General features: G+C 44.6%; 1 protein-coding gene across 1 annotated transcript in view; it reads right to left on the bottom strand.

Moving 5' to 3' along the window:
- Positions 1 to 3,298: 3,298 nt before the first annotated feature.
- Positions 3,299 to 16,964, bottom strand: part of antxr1d (ANTXR cell adhesion molecule 1d) — a 35,139-nt gene continuing 21,473 nt past the window's right edge. The window contains exon 18 of the mRNA XM_067385332.1: positions 3,299 to 4,349. Coding sequence (XP_067241433.1) covers positions 4,104 to 4,349 — 246 coding nt within the window. The 3' untranslated portion in view covers positions 3,299 to 4,103. The remainder of the gene's footprint in view (positions 4,350 to 16,964) is intronic.

The raw sequence follows: 16,964 nt of genomic DNA, 5'->3' as shown, positions 1-16,964 counted from the left end.
AAAAAAAAATATATATATATATATATATATATATATATATATATATATATATATATATATATATATATTCTGGTTAGGTATGTTTTAAAGCATGTAAGCTGGTTTGAGCTGGTTTATGCTGGTCCTTAGCTGGTTTAAGGCGGTCAAGTGCTGGTCCTAACCAGCTTAAACCAGCTCAAACCAGTTTCCATGCTTCAAAACATAACAGCCTATGCTGTTGTTTTTTTTTTTTCTCAACAGGGCGGTCATCAACATTTAGCAATTCGACGCAAATTGTCCTAAAAATTGGTTATTTAGAGGGGCTTTGCGAAAGGTTTGACATGAACAAGATGTCCTGTGAGATCTTAACGTTCCTTTTTAATGTTTTAATGAACTGATTTGTTGTGCATGGTGGCTTCTTTTCACTCACCTTAAAATTACCATTTTGGGGGATTTGCTGAACCTTCAGCCAAATATAATTTCTACAATGAGACTTTGACATGTCATTGAAGGCAGTTATGAATGGTCTTCGTATTTTTATCAGCCTGGTTGCAATTAATTGCTATTAAATTAAACGTTAGAGCCTCAATCAATGAACCCTAACCGCAGTAAATTTGGCCAAGAGAGGGCACTGTTTCACTTAAGAAAGACGTCAATGACGTGAAATTCACTCTAGGAGCGTTACGGCGTACGTTTCTGACTGTAACTGCTTTCAGGCATGCATACTAAAATAATTTCCATTCTTACTTTGTTTGCATCTGATATGGTAAATATAGACTGTACAGGTGCAGGTTTAAGTGTGGTCTCCGAATGATTCTCCTTTGGTACAAAAGCAGTCAAGCTGTCGCAGCACAGTAGGCAGAGGGATTAGTCACTATGTGTGGCTGTCAGTGCCTGTAATGGGAACATCCCCAGTGCTGCCACAGGGCTCCACGTTTTGTAGCCACTGTCAACACATTGATGTTTCTCATGAGTGTTCGGTGCACCCAGCCAAAGGAGCTGCAGTCATCAGACCATATGAATCATGTCATGTTACATGATGTGAATCAAGCTCCTGCTGAGTATTAATTCCTTACAGAGCAGAATGAGGTGAACTGTAAGGAATGGGTGGAAATAAATGGAGAGGGTGGAAAAATAAGGCTAAAACATGCAGGCAGCTCCCAGATTCTCATTCTAATTGTCTGTAGAGTCTAAGTATTAGTTTTTTTATGTAGATTCAAATCATACAAGGATTTTTGTTACTTTTACACTACTGTTACACTGTACAATTTATCTAACTGAAAAATTGATACACAACAAGTACGGTCAAGTAGACAAATCAATCCTTTGTGCAGAATGTCAAAATGATGCAGTCTTGAAAACTGACCAACTCTTTGAGAAGGACTCCATTGAAAAAAACATTTTTTTTTAAAAATGTTTATGCATTAGGTAGCTTTGTTGCTTTCTCGGCTGTGAACAACTGTAATTTACTATAAAGCTTGTTCAACTCAAGGTCTAAACTATTTTACAACTGAATATTTATAATTCCTGTGTTTTATACATTTACATAGAAATGCAATAATATTCTTCTTATTCTCATATCATAAGAGAAAAACACAAATATACAGTGGGTACGGAAAGTATTCAGACCCCCTTAAATTGTTCACTCTTTGTTATATTGCAGCCATTTGTTAAAATCATTTTTTCTCCTCAATGTACACACAGCACCCCATATTGACAGAAAAACACAGAATTGTTGACATTTTTGCAGATTTATTAAAAAAGAAAAACTGAAATATCACATGATCCTATTCAGACCCTTTGCTGTGACACTCATATTTAACTCAGGTGCTGTCCATTTCTTCTGATCATCCTTGAGATGGTTCTACACCTTCATTTGAGTCCAGCTGTGTTTGATTATACTGATTGGACTTGATTAAGAAAGCCACACACCTGTCTATATAAGACCTTACAGCTCACAGTGCATGTCAGAGCAAATGAGAATCATGAGGTCAAAGGAACTGCCTGAAGAGCTCAGAGACAGAATTGTGGCAAGGCACAGATCTGGCCAAGGTTACAAAAAAATTTCTGCTGCACTTAAGGTTCCTAAGAGCACAGTGGCCTCCATAATCCTTAAATGGAAGATGTTTGGGATGACCAGAACCCTTCCTAGAGCTGGCCGTCCGGCCAAACTGAGCTATTGGGGGAGAAGAGCCTTGGTGAGAGAGGTAAAGAAGAACCCAAAGATCACTGTGGCTGAGCTCCAGAGATGCAGTCGGGAGAACGGAGAAAGTTGTAGAAAGTCAACCATCACTGCAGCCCTCCACCAGTCGGGGCTTTACGGCAGAGTGGCCCGACGGAAGCCTCTCCTCAGTGCAAGACAAATGAAAGCCCGCATGGAGTTTCCTAAAAAACACCTGAAGGACTCCAAGATGGTGAGAAATAAGATCCTCTGGTCTGATGAGACCAAGATAGAACTTTTTGGCCTTAATTCTAAGCGGTATGTGTGGAGAAAACCAGGCACTGCTCATCACCTGTCCAATACAGTCCCAACAGTGAAGCATGGTGGTGGCAGCATCATGCTGTGGGGGTGTTTTTCAGCTGCAGGGACAGGACGACTGGTTGCAATCGAGGGAAAGATGAATGCGGCCAAGTACAGGGATATCCTGGACGAAAACCTTCTCCAGAGTGCTCAGGACCTCAGACTGGGCCGAAGGTTTACCTTCCAACAAGACAATGACCCTGAGCACACAGCTAAAATAATGAAGGAGTGTCTTCACAACAACTCTGTTCTGGCCCAGCCAGAGCCCTGACTTAAACCCAATTGAGCATCTCAGGAGAGACCTAAAAATGGCTGTCCACCAACGTTTACCATCCAACCTGACAGAACTGGAGAGGATCTGCAAGGAGGATCCCCAAATCCAGGTGTGAAAAACTTGTTGCATCTTTCCCAAAAAGACTCATGGCTGTATTAGATCAAAAGGGTGCTTCTACTAAATACTGAGCAAAGGGTCTGAATACTTAGGACCATGTGATATTTCAGTTTTTCTTTTTTAATAAATCTGCAAAAATGTCAACAATTCTGTGTTTTTCTGTCAATATGGGGTGCTGTGTGTTCATTAATGAGGAAAAAAAATGAACTTAAATTATTTTAGCAAACGGCTGCAATATAACAAAGAGTGAAAAATGTAAGGGGGTCTCAATACTTTCCATACCCACTGTATGTATGTATGTATGTATGTGTATATATATATATATATATATATATGTAAATTAACAATGGGTACAGGCAATTTTTTCCAACCCATGAACATATTTATGACTAATATTTTTTGCTGTATAGGACTACTATTTAATGACCATGATCTACAAAGCAAAACACAAAATATATTACATAAAATATCATGCTGAGTGTCCCGTACCAGTGGTGGACACCCTGTCATTTTATATTCAAGTGCCTACCAGGAACTCAAGGCTAAATAAATTAGAAGTTTGTACTGCCCTGCAGTCACAACATGTCAGATTTTCTTTTTAAAGATGTGACCAGTTAATATTATAAAAATTAAAACAGGGCATAACGTATACCATACTTACTCTGCTATCCTTGACATTAATGTGTCAGTAGATGACCACATTCATGCAAAATCGAATATACAAATACCCAAAGTCAACATTCAAAGTTCTTAAGTGCCTTAAAAATGCATTAATTTTGCACGTGTAAGAATCTCATGCATTGATGCAGTCCCTCTTTCAGTGCCTCTTTTTATAGTAAGAACACACACTCTTAAAAATAAGGGTTTCACAGTGATGCCACAGAAGAATCATTTTTGATACCCCAAAGAACCTTTCAACGGACATTTTTTTGCTAAACGTGAAGAACATTTTAAAAATCTAAACCCTTTTTATTATAAAGACCCTTATGTAGAATGGAAATGTTGTGGATGATAAGGTTCTACATGGAACCATATATGCCAATAAAGCACCTTTATTTTTAAGAGTGTACCACAGATAAATCACATTTCATTCAATCTAAATCAACCATTTCATGTATTTGAAAATAGCAAACCAGTGGCTTTAGAAAAAAAATCACAAATTTGAATTAAAGGCAGAGATTTTATGGTAACTGTGAAGACCCTCCATTGTTCTCAATGCCTGTTCCCAGGGCAGGGTGGAGGTCGTGCAGGAGGGGGTCCATGGGGGCCTGGGGGTGCCCGGGCTGGTGGAGGTCCTGGGGGTGAGCGGTTGATGGAGGGTCCCCGGGATGGTGGTCTTTTGGGCGGAGGGCGCATGAGTGGCTGATGGTCCGAAGGGGGCGGCGGAGGTGGAAGGTGGCTGCTTGGCGGTGACCTTGGCTCCTCTGCTTTCACCCGGGTAAAGTTGATGCATCGTCCCTATGGAAACAAGACAGATGGTGGGATCACTGTCAGTTCAAAGCTGAAATTTCATTGCCATCAGTAGCTATAACTTCTGGGAATAAAATGAAACCCAAACTCTTTACATATTTTGTATGGATACATTGTATTTTCAACCCCCGAGGTGACAAGTTCACAGTGAAACGCGTGGGATTCAAAAACAAAAGCTCAAGCGCTGGTGCAGCTGATCCTAGGCTGAGTCTTGCTTGCGTTCGCTCGAAAATGCCCAGGAGATGAACCCACAGCACTTCAGACATCCAGAAACTCAGCTGTCAACTGCAATTCTGTCCCTAAAATCATGGGGGTGGGGTTGAAGAGTTGCAGCGCTGCGCTTAAGGAATAATAGCTATTTGTGAAAACGGTGTTGGAACAAGGGACTGGTCTCTGAGAAAACTTATATTCTTAAAGATTAAGTGATTCATTGTTGTCAGCAAGGCTGATTGTTCAAGAGGAATCGTCAGAGAGGGTTCAAACTTTGAGACCGACTGACTAAAGCCATTCAAAACTCACTTTACGCTTCATTAAGTGCATAAATAGAAACTCTGGATGACTCAGGATCTACTACAACACCCACTTTTGTCAGGGCTTAATAAAAGTGACGTATTCATATGCAAGTGCATGAATGGAAGCAAAGCTTTAAATCTTTTTCCTCTCAAACACAGTATACTTGGCTATACGTAATAAAACATTTTCAAATCGAAGTGATAAACACAATTGCTTAAACTTTTATATGGTAGTTTGTTGCATAGAACAAACGTTCAGATTCAAAAGAAGTCTTATCAACGAAACACCAAGGAAGGAGGGTGCCCACCTGATGAACCCAGTGAAGTGATTACCCCTACTCCCCACTCAAGATGTCAACAAAGTGCCAATTATTCTAAGGGATTGTACTATCAAGTCCTATACGCTCAACTATTATATACTAGTTGGTTACATTTTGAATTCGGAACATTAATGCAAGTAAATCCTGTACAAAAAAAGTAAACAAGCAAACATTACTGCTCTAAAGTTTTGGGTTGGTCAGGTTTTTTTTTTAATGTTTTTGAGAAGTTTCTTATGCTCATCATGGATGCATTCATTTGATAATTTTTTTTTATTTTTTTTTATTTGTGGAAGCCATGTTATATATGAATAGAAAGTTCAAAAGAACAGCATTTATTTGAAACAGGAATCTTTTGTAACATTATAAATGTCATTACTGTCACTTTTGCTCAATTTATTACTTACTTGCTGAATAAAAGTATTCTACGGAAGAGGATTAGGGCCAAGCAATAATAAAAAAATAAAACCATCTCGAGATTAAAGTTGTTAAATTTTGAGAAAAAACGTGTTAAATTTCAAGAAAATGTCGAAATAAAATGTTGAGAATAAACTTGTTAAATTATGAGAAAAAAGTCGAGAAAAAATGTTGAGAATAAACTCGTTCAATTAAGAGAAAAAACGTGTTAAATTACGAGAACAAATTCATTAAATTATGGGAAAAATTTCGTTAAATTTCGAGAAAAAAGTCGAGATAAAATGTTGAGAATAAACTCCTTAAATTACAAGAAAAATGTTGTTAAATTTCGAGAAAAAAGTCGAGATAAAATGTTGAGAATAAAGTCATTAAATTATGACTTTATTCTCAACATTTTATCTCGACTTTTTTCTCGAAATTTAACAACATTTTTCTCGTAATTTAAGGAGTTTATTCTCAACATTTTATTTTGACTTTTTTCTCGAAATTTAATGTTGTTTTTGTTGTTTTTTCTTTAAAAAAAAAAAAAAAAAAAAAACCTTGTGAACGGTAGTATACATATTTTTAATACTGAGTATGATAATGATGAACTTTAAAAAATAATTCACATTATTCAATATGCATAACAAAAAATAAATAAATAAACTGTGAACAATCAAATATTAGCTAGCTAGAAAAGCATGGCAGCCATGGCTAATCAATCACAAGAACTACCACAGCAATTGTTACTATCACCTTCAACAAAAAAAGCACAGTGTGAACTAATATGTGTCCTACTCTGATCTTGCTGAGTGGAAAGGAGAGCGGTTAAGGGGGAGTCAGTCTCTGCCATGCTGTTTGAGCACTTACCAGACAAACAGATGGACAGTTTAAAGGCCACTAGCTAAATTGTCACAGGAGAGATTCCCTCCCTTTTGTTCAAGGGTCTTAGAGGACTGAGCCAGGATAGGATATGCCCTTTTATTGTGTAATAGTAATAAGGGTGGTCTCAAATCACTGAGTATGCAGGAGTGATCCGTATAAATATGAAACAGATGGACAGAGAAGGACTCACTGTAAGGGAGTGTCTGTTTTCTATTATTGTTGTCTGAGTGTGTTGGGATGGTTTAAATACATGTGAGATGGGCAGGCAAAGCTGTCAGTTGATGTATCTTTCTGTTTAGTGGTTTAATCTTCACATACAGATTGAGAACTGTATTTATATATATTATATATAAATACAGTTATATAAATAAGTTATAAACAGTCATAAACATATAAATATAAAGACAACATTTACCTTTTAATAACATTTTGCTGGTAATATGTGTTTTTTAAAAAGAATTTTCATTATATATTATCAAAATGTAACTTTGTGTAATTTTTAACACACACACACACGTTGGGATTCTTTGTTTTATGGGGACTTTCCATAGACTTTCTATCCACATAATTGTTTGTCTACCCATCAGCATTTTTTTTTCTTCCAAAAAAAATGTCCCCAAAAGGGCAAAAATTACTGGTACTATTACCTTTGTGGGGACATTTGGTCCTCATTTGGGGATATTTATTGCTATTATTATTTATTTGTTACAGTAAACAAGCCAGGCAGCAACCATCATTCACTCTAATAATCACTTTTGGTTTGATTCTATTAAGGATTGTTAAATGGTAGCTTAATGTAAATACTAAATAAATACCTAATATAAATTAATTAATTACATTTAAATATTAAATTATTTATTCAAAAATACTATTATTGTGTGACAGAATAAAACTACAATAGAATTTTTTTTCTTTTTTTTCAAAACACCTGTATTAGTTGCAACTGTTCAACTTGCCCATGATGGAAAGCAGCACCTAGCTAGTGGCCACCAGGTAATTTGAGTTTAAGTCCCCTGATCTAAAACCTGTAGAATCTTGTAGCCTGCTGGGGGCCATCCACAGTAGTTAAAACACCATATGGACAGATTTCTCTTCCCCACTCCCTCCACCCACATCTGCACAGTATTCATGAGCCTCCATTCTCATTCGGCCCATATGCTCACCCTTGTGCAGGCCTGTTGCTGTGCTGCTCGCCAAATTGTCCATTTCGCTGCACAAGACTGGCAAAGTGATGGCTTTGCTCCCCCCAGCCAGACAGACATGAATCAATCACCACAACCCCCCACCAACCTGACAATAGCCCATCACAATAAAACTCAGCTCCCCCTTTGCCGAATGAGCCCCATGTCACATTACGGGGCTCTCTGTTTAATAAGCTGTTAAATCAGACCACCAAGCATTGGTTACGCGAGGGTTAGACTCTAACGTGGAACCGCACATGAGAGAGGAATCCTTGAGAACAATCGGAGGAGCATGTCATTCACCTTGACTCGTAAATTATGTTAAAAAGCCATTTCCTTCTGTTAACCAGAGTCTTTCTTGCCACAACTTTTACATTCATGTGGGTCATTAAGAAAAACAAAACAAAAACACTCTCTATTCCACAGAGTTTCTTTGTCTCAATTGTAGAAGGCACTTAGACGTGAGGGGGCAGATACTGAGCATGTGAGGTGAAGCTTGTAAACTGACCAGACAAAGACTTTCAACAACAAGAGCTTCTTTCTTTACACAACAACTATAAGTGAGTAATAAAGCAAGGCTGTCACCTCTGCATCACAATGTGTGCACTGAGGCCAGTGGGTAAAGAGTTTGACCCAGGACTCATCTGTGACTCATCTACACATTATCTCAGGTCATACATGTTAATGTTTAACATTCATTCAAAATATAAGATCAATTTGACTTCAAAGATTTGAACAACACTGTTCAATATGTTTCAATTACTTGAATTTATAATATAACACCACCAATATTTTGAAACTAATAAAATGTACGGCAAGTGTAGACAGTAGCTTCTGAAGCCAACAGAAACAAGTCAGAAATAATAACTAAATTTGCACTTCATGGAGGAAAATAGTGTTTAGAAGACTGCAGAAGATTACTGTTGAAGTTTTATGTAAATACAGGTTTTAGGTTTCAGTTGAACACTGCTGTTTCCATTGCTCTTACAAAATGTTACCATGGTAAAAGTAGTTTCTTCCAAAATTCATTAGTTTTTTGCTATAGTAAAATTACAAATAACATATTAATATGAGACCTCATATTAATGTACTGTAAGGAGGTTTCACAATCTGCCATTTAAAAAAAAAAAAAAAATCAACAATAGTGGCTAATTCTAAATGACCCCAGTTTTATTTTAGTAACAGTAACTGTGGATAACTTTCAGTTTTTGACAAAAATCTTGAAAAAGAACAGTTCAGTCAAAAAAAGAACAATTCAGTATGCAATAGATGTAAGAAACATGACCAATCGCAATCCAGAATGCAAATAATGTCATGCGGTTGCAGAATTTGAATGCACAAGCATCCTATCAGTGTAAATCAAAGACAATAGAATAACACTTAAAGCGGAACTCAGTAAGATTTGCGAAGCTCCCCCTACAGGTTCCTTCAGTGAATCACACTGTCATAAATACTCCAAGCGCAGCTCTGGACTACAACGACTACAACGCTCACCAGCGCAGTAGTTTTGCAAATACAGTACAAGAAATCTCGATGGAGGTGGGTAATTTTTCGAAATTGTCTTATAAAGTCATAATATATACATTGTTTTTGAATTACCGTAAAGCATTTTGTCACTCTCGCGTGAACATGAGGCAAGATTGTGTCGGATCGATGCAGCTCAACTTGCAAGTGCTGTATTCTGGCGTAGACGTGCCAGAGGGGGTTAGTGCACGCCTCAAGCACACCACTACAAGTCAATTAACCATCGTAAGGACTTAGAAAACTATTTATGAAGGTAAAAAAAGTTACTTAGTTCTGCTTTAAAGGGACTTTGATGTAAATAAATGGGAGATTTTCAAAATACAGTCTTGAAGATATGCTTTTATTTCATTTTTCCTTTTTTATTCAAAATATTCAACTTTGTTAACTATAGCATGAAATATCTGATATTCCGATTGTCAAATATGTGCAAGTGGATGTGTTTTGCTGTTTAAACACCTTTATAACGATTATGTTAGATGAACTATATGTGCAATGGGCGCCGCCATGTTAGTTTGCGCCGAACAGAGAATCGGATCTGTTGGATTTACAACATGTGAATTCATCCACTTCTCCTGAAATACATGAAAGTAAGTGAGTCGGTGAACTGGGGAAGAATAGAGTAAACTTTAAAGTTACTTACACATTTGTGTATCTTATATGAATAAAACGTGTCATCTAATTATAATGGAAAGGAATGTTGTTGCCAATTCCATAGACATCAGTGTGTATTTTACAAATTCTGAATGTATTGGTTTGCTAGTACTCATATGTATTTAAATATATGAAACCTAAAATAAACATTATGTGGTTGAAAACACTGTATATTTGTGATATGAAAGCGCGGAGTGTGTTCGCCTCTGGCTTGGCACCAGCTAAATGCGCAAGTAGCCTACATTTGAATTTGGCAGTTGATCACGTGCTGCACTGAACTTTTTAATCACACCGGTGCGATCATACGCGTCAAAGGGTTAATAGTTAATAAGGTAGTTGTTGTAGTGGTTAAGTTTAGGTATAGGGTAGGATTTAGGGATGTAGAATATGGTCATGCAGAATAAGGCATTAATATGTGCATTAATAAGTACTAATAAATATGCAATATGCAAGCTAATAAGCAACTAAAGTGAGAATTGTTCCCCATACTAAAGTGTTACCAAAAGACTTTACATTTCATGCTGAATGACGAAGTTCAATACGAAGCATAAGGGATTTCGAAATATGTCTTATAAAGGGAGAAGGATGTGAACTAATTTAGAAAAAATCCATAACCAATGTGATTGACGAATATCAATCCAGTGCTGCTTTACCAGCAATATAATGATAGTCTGTTTAGTTGCAATCCATCTTTGAACTCCACAAGACCGGAACCATATACATAAGAGGCCCTTTGGTAGGAATAGAAAACAGAAGAAAAGACAAAGGGAATACAGAGACGGAGGAGAAAGAGACAGACAGAGGATCAGTCACAGCTAGGGAATGCAAAGAGTTACAAAAAGAGAAAGATGTAGACTAATATAGAGATTAGGCCGTCTGTAGCTGAGCAGAGGTCTTGTTTGGGCACAGCGAGTTGTTTGTGTCTGCTGTCTAGTGTGTTGCAGGTGGGCATGAAACACACAACTACACCCCAAATCTCCCTGAATGGCACAGCTGTTTCCATCCAAACCTCGCCCTTTGCAGTGTCTGCTGCCTTTACCAGCACCTTCTAAAGCTCATGCAAAGTACATTGAGCAGCTGGACACTGGCAGTCCCACAGACAAGTGGCCCATTATGGAGCAGTGAAGAATGAAACCAAAGTAAATCAGATCGGGCCATCTACAGTGGGAACGGAGCTATAGTCTGCTCATGTCAATGGGATCATACTGTACGGCCCTCAGCACTGCGGCCCACATGAAAGATGCCTTTCACAGACACACAGATGTGTTGCCATGACACAGCTTGTGCTGATAGAATAATGCAGGGTGCAGAGAGCAGGGCTCAGACACTGAGGGACGTCTCTTACAAAAGGCACAAGAGAATGAGTGACTGTGCTCGGCCACACGACTGCTCCATGTGAGGAGGAATTAAGAGCGGTGTAATTACACTGCTATTTCCTGTCCCGGCAACTGAGCATGCTCAGGAGTGATGGGAATGTCACAACAGCTCTGTTCCAAAACAAGTGAACTGCTTCACTTTCCTTTATGGCAGCAACCCATAAGCATACCCAAGGGATCAAATATTCATTTTTATTCAGAATAATCTATTTATATTGATAAATTTCACTATGGAATCAATTATTATTATTGTTATTATTATTATTAAACAAGACACTAATGCTCACTAAGGCAGCATTTACTGTTTGTAACAGTAATATTTTAAAATATTATTACAATTTAATATAACTATTTTCTAAATATAAATATAAAATATTTTAAAATGTAATTTATTCCTGTGATGGAAAAGTTTATTTTTTATATTTCAGTAGCAAATACTACAGTCTTCCGTGTCACATGATCCTTCAGAAATCATTCTAATATGCTGATTTGGTGCTTCGTATTATTCGTACATTATTATTTCATATTACTCGTATTATTTCATACATTTTCATACATTATTATCACTGTAACGAATCGGGACTGAGGCAGAGATCCATGTGCAGCATTTATTAAAGTGAGAGTGGTCGTACAGGCAGGGTCAAACAGGAGCAAACAGGAACAGCAAGGAACAGGCAGAATCGTGGTCAAGGAACAGGCAATGATCAGGACAGGCAGATATCACTCACAGGTCGGTATACAAAGCAAGGGTCAGGACAGGCAGCAACGGGTCGATAAACAGGAAACAGGCAGGATCGGTAACGATAAACAGGCAGACAATAAACACAGGGAAACGCTCAGAAATGTCACACAGGGTAAACAAGACTTCGCAAATGGGTGGTGTATGTGTGAGTCCTTTATAGTCCAGGTAATGCGTATCAGCTGGGTGTGGTGATTAGTGTGGAGTGTGCATGACTGTATGTGGCAACAGGTGATTGGTGGAGTGAGTGCATGTGATTGACAGGGGGGATGATGGGAAATGTAGTCCGAAACTTGACAGGGGCAGACGGTGATCGTGACATAACGCCCCTCCCGGAAGGCGCGACCTCGCGCCGTAGATGACACCAATAAGGGAGGGGGGGTGGGTGCATTGGAGATTAAACAGCTGACAGGAACGGAATCTCCAATGCAGGTTCCAGAACAGCCACGGCAGGTCAGGTGCTACGGGCAGCCACGGCGGGTCAGGTGGCTCAGGCGGCCACGGCAGGTCAGGTGGCTCAGGCGGCCACGGCAGGTCAGGTGGCTCAGGCGGCCACGGCAGGTCAGGTGGCTCAGGCGGCCACGGCAGGTCAGGTGGCTCAGGCGGCCACGGCAGGTCAGGTGGCAAGGGCGGCCACGGCAGGTCAGGTGGCAAGGGCGGCCACGGCAGGTCAGGTGGCAAGGGCGGCCACGGCAGGTCAGGTGGCAAGGGCGGCCACGGCAGTTCAGGTGGCTTGGGCAGCCATGGCAGGTCAAGAGTCTCTGGCGACCACGGCGGGTCAGGTGGTCTGGGCAGTTCAGGGACCGCTGATGACCGCGGCCGTGCAGGGTTCCCACCCACAAACTCCCCACCCCTAGGTATACTGCCCCCCCCCAAAAAGTTCTTAGGGATTTCAGCGGGGCCCGTCGCAGGTTCGTGGGCAAGGGGTTCGGGTGGCGGCGGCAGGGCCAGGCGTGTGGGTGAAGCCGTCAGGGCAAGACTCCTGAGTGGCGCCGGCAGGGCTGGAAGCGTGGAAGGCGCCGGCAGGGCTAGAAGCGTGGATGGCGCCGGCAGGGCTAGAAGCGTGGATGGCGCTGGCAGGGCTAGAAGCGTGGATGGCGCCGGCAGGGCTAGAAGCGTGGATGGCGCCGGCAGGGCTAGAAGCACAGGTGGCGCCGGCAGGGCAAGAAGCACAGGTGGCGCCGGCAGGGCAAGAAGCACAGGTGGCGCCGGCAGAGCGAGGAGCACAGGTGGCGCCGGCAGGACAAGACGTTTGGACGTAAGAGGGGGAAGAACAGATGGAGCCTTCCTCCTCCTCCTCCTCCTCTTCCGAGGATGAGTCGATGGTTCACCGACTGAAGCGGTTTCTGGAGCAGACTCACTGGCTGAAGCGGACTCAATGGCTGGAACAACCCCTGCATCCTTGAGCACCGCAGGGGCGGCCATCTTGCCCGTGGGCACTGGCAAAGCAGCCATTTCGTCCATCGCGTCCAGGGTGCATAAGTCCACTGCAATCGGCGAACAAGAGTCCATAGCAACCGGCGAGCTTGAGAGCGTTGAAACCGGCGAGCTTGAGAGCGTTGAAACCGGCGAGCTTGAGAGCGTTGAGACCGGCGAGCTTGAGAGCGTAGCAACCGGCAGGTTTGAGAGCGAAGCGGCCGGCTGGCTTGAGAGCGAAGCGGCCGACTGGCTTGAGAGCGGAGCGGCCAGCTGGCTTGAGAGCGAAGCGACCGGCTGGCTTGAGAGCGAAGCGGCCGGCGGGCTTGAGTGCGAAGCGGCCGGCGGGCTTGAGTGCGAAGCGGCCGGCGGGCTTGAGAGCGAAGCGGCCGACGGAGACTTGGGGCTGCCAGCTGCTCGGACTGAAATCAACGGGGGATCGGTCACACTGGAACGCAACCCTCTCCACTCCCGGACTGATCTAGAGACCTGACGTGACTCTGGGCGATCAGCGGCGACGTGACGTTGCTCTGGGCGATCAGCGAAGGCGTGACATTGCTCTGGGCGATCAGCGAAGGCGTGATGTTGCTCTGGGCGATCAGCGAAGGCGTGACGTTGCTCTGGGCGATCAGCGAAGGCGTGACGTTGCTCTGGGCGATCAGCGAAGGCGTGACGTTGCTCTGGGCGATCAGCGGAGACGTGACGTTGCTCTGGGCGATCTGCGTAGGCTTGACGTGGCTCTGGGCGATCAGCGGAGATGTGGCTCGGTGTTGTTATGGTGGTAGCCGCCATTTTGTGAATGTCCTTTGGCGCAGCGGCCATTACGTGGTTTATCTCGGTGTCGCATTCCTCCGCGACCCCCACGGTAAACAGAGAACCAACAGTCAATAACACATAGTCCAGGAAATTACTAAGAGAAGAACGGGGTCCCTCACGAATTAATTGTTCTTTGAGTGGTTGGTTGACACCATCGCAGAAAAAGTCAATAAGTGCACAGTCAGGCAGATCTGAATAATATGCAATGTTCAGGTATTCTGTGATGTAATCCTCCAGTGATCGTGTGCCCTGCGTACTCCATAACAACAATTGATTAATGTCCATACCGTGTAGAGATCCTCCGGGAAAGCTGCTGGATCGTGGTGGTGGCGAAGTCTTCTGTAACGAATCGGGACTGAGGCAGAGATCCATGTGCAGCATTTATTAAAGTGAGAGTGGTCGTACAGGCAGGGTCAAACAGGAGCAAACAGGAACAGCAAGGAACAGGCAGAATCGTGGTCAAGGAACAGGCAATGATCAGGACAGGCAGATATCACTCACAGGTCGGTATACAAAGCAAGGGTCAGGACAGGCAGCAACGGGTCGATAAACAGGAAACAGGCAGGATCGGTAACGATAAACAGGCAGACAATAAACACAGGGAAACGCTCAGAAATGTCACACAGGGTAAACAAGACTTCGCAAATGGGTGGTGTATGTGTGAGTCCTTTATAGTCCAGGTAATGCGTATCAGCTGGGTGTGGTGATTAGTGTGGAGTGTGCATGACTGTATGTGGCAACAGGTGATTGGTGGAGTGAGTGCATGTGATTGACAGGGGGGGATGATGGGAAATGTAGTCCGAAACTTGACAGGGGCAGACGGTGATCGTGACATAACGCCCCCCTCCCGGAAGGCGCGACCTCGCGCCGTAGATGACACCAATAAGGGAGGGGGGGTGGGTGCATTGGAGATTAAACAGCTGACAGGAATGGAATCTCCAATGCAGGTTCCAGAACAGCCACGGCAGGTCAGGTGCTACGGGCAGCCACGGCGGGTCAGGTGGCTCAGGCGGCCACGGCAGGTCAGGTGGCTCAGGCGGCCACGGCAGGTCAGGTGGCTCAGGCGGCCACGGCAGGTCAGGTGGCTCAGGCGGCCACGGCAGGTCAGGTGGCTCAGGCGGCCACGGCAGGTCAGGTGGCAAGGGCGGCCACGGCAGGTCAGGTGGCAAGGGCGGCCACGGCAGGTCAGGTGGCAAGGGCGGCCACGGCAGGTCAGGTGGCAAGGGCGGCCACGGCAGTTCAGGTGGCTTGGGCAGCCATGGCAGGTCAAGAGTCTCTGGCGACCACGGCGGGTCAGGTGGTCTGGGCAGTTCAGGGACCGCTGATGACCGCGGCCGTGCAGGGTTCCCACCCACAAACTCCCCACCCCTAGGTATACTGCCCCCCCCCAAAAAGTTCTTAGGGATTTCAGCGGGGCCCGTCGCAGGTTCGTGGGCAAGGGGTTCGGGTGGCGGCGGCAGGGCCAGGCGTGTGGGTGAAGCCGTCAGGGCAAGACTCCTGAGTGGCGCCGGCAGGGCTGGAAGCGTGGAAGGCGCCGGCAGGGCTAGAAGCGTGGATGGCGCCGGCAGGGCTAGAAGCGTGGATGGCGCTGGCAGGGCTAGAAGCGTGGATGGCGCCGGCAGGGCTAGAAGCGTGGATGGCGCCGGCAGGGCTAGAAGCACAGGTGGCGCCGGCAGGGCAAGAAGCACAGGTGGCGCCGGCAGGGCAAGAAGCACAGGTGGCGCCGGCAGAGCGAGGAGCACAGGTGGCGCCGGCAGGACAAGACGTTTGGACGTAAGAGGGGGAAGAACAGATGGAGCCTTCCTCCTCCTCCTCCTCCTCTTCCGAGGATGAGTCGATGGTTCACCGACTGAAGCGGTTTCTGGAGCAGACTCACTGGCTGAAGCGGACTCAATGGCTGGAACAACCCCTGCATCCTTGAGCACCGCAGGGGCGGCCATCTTGCCCGTGGGCACTGGCAAAGCAGCCATTTCGTCCATCGCGTCCAGGGTGCATAAGTCCACTGCAATCGGCGAACAAGAGTCCATAGCAACCGGCGAGCTTGAGAGCGTTGAAACCGGCGAGCTTGAGAGCGTTGAAACCGGCGAGCTTGAGAGCGTTGAGACCGGCGAGCTTGAGAGCGTAGCAACCGGCAGGTTTGAGAGCGAAGCGGCCGGCTGGCTTGAGAGCGAAGCGGCCGACTGGCTTGAGAGCGGAGCGGCCAGCTGGCTTGAGAGCGAAGCGACCGGCTGGCTTGAGAGCGAAGCGGCCGGCGGGCTTGAGTGCGAAGCGGCCGGCGGGCTTGAGTGCGAAGCGGCCGGCGGGCTTGAGAGCGAAGCGGCCGACGGAGACTTGGGGCTGCCAGCTGCTCGGACTGAAATCAACGGGGGATCGGTCACACTGGAACGCAACCCTCTCCACTCCCGGACTGATCTAGAGACCTGACGTGACTCTGGGCGATCAGCGGCGACGTGACGTTGCTCTGGGCGATCAGCGAAGGCGTGACATTGCTCTGGGCGATCAGCGAAGGCGTGATGTTGCTCTGGGCGATCAGCGAAGGCGTGACGTTGCTCTGGGCGATCAGCGAAGGCGTGACGTTGCTCTGGGCGATCAGCGAAGGCGTGACGTTGCTCTGGGCGATCAGCGGAGACGTGACGTTGCTCTGGGCGATCTGCGTAGGCTTGACGTGGCTCTGGGCGATCAGCGGAGATGTGGCTCGGTGTTGTTATGGTGGTAGCCGCCATTTTGTGAATGTCCTTTGGCGCAGCGGCCATTACGTGGTTTATCTCGGTGTCCCATTCCTCCGCGACC

This window comes from Chanodichthys erythropterus, chromosome 5 (assembly GCF_024489055.1).
Source record: "Chanodichthys erythropterus isolate Z2021 chromosome 5, ASM2448905v1, whole genome shotgun sequence".
Lineage (NCBI taxonomy): Eukaryota > Metazoa > Chordata > Actinopteri > Cypriniformes > Xenocyprididae > Chanodichthys > Chanodichthys erythropterus.
This window is presented reverse-complemented; position numbering and strand designations above follow the sequence as displayed.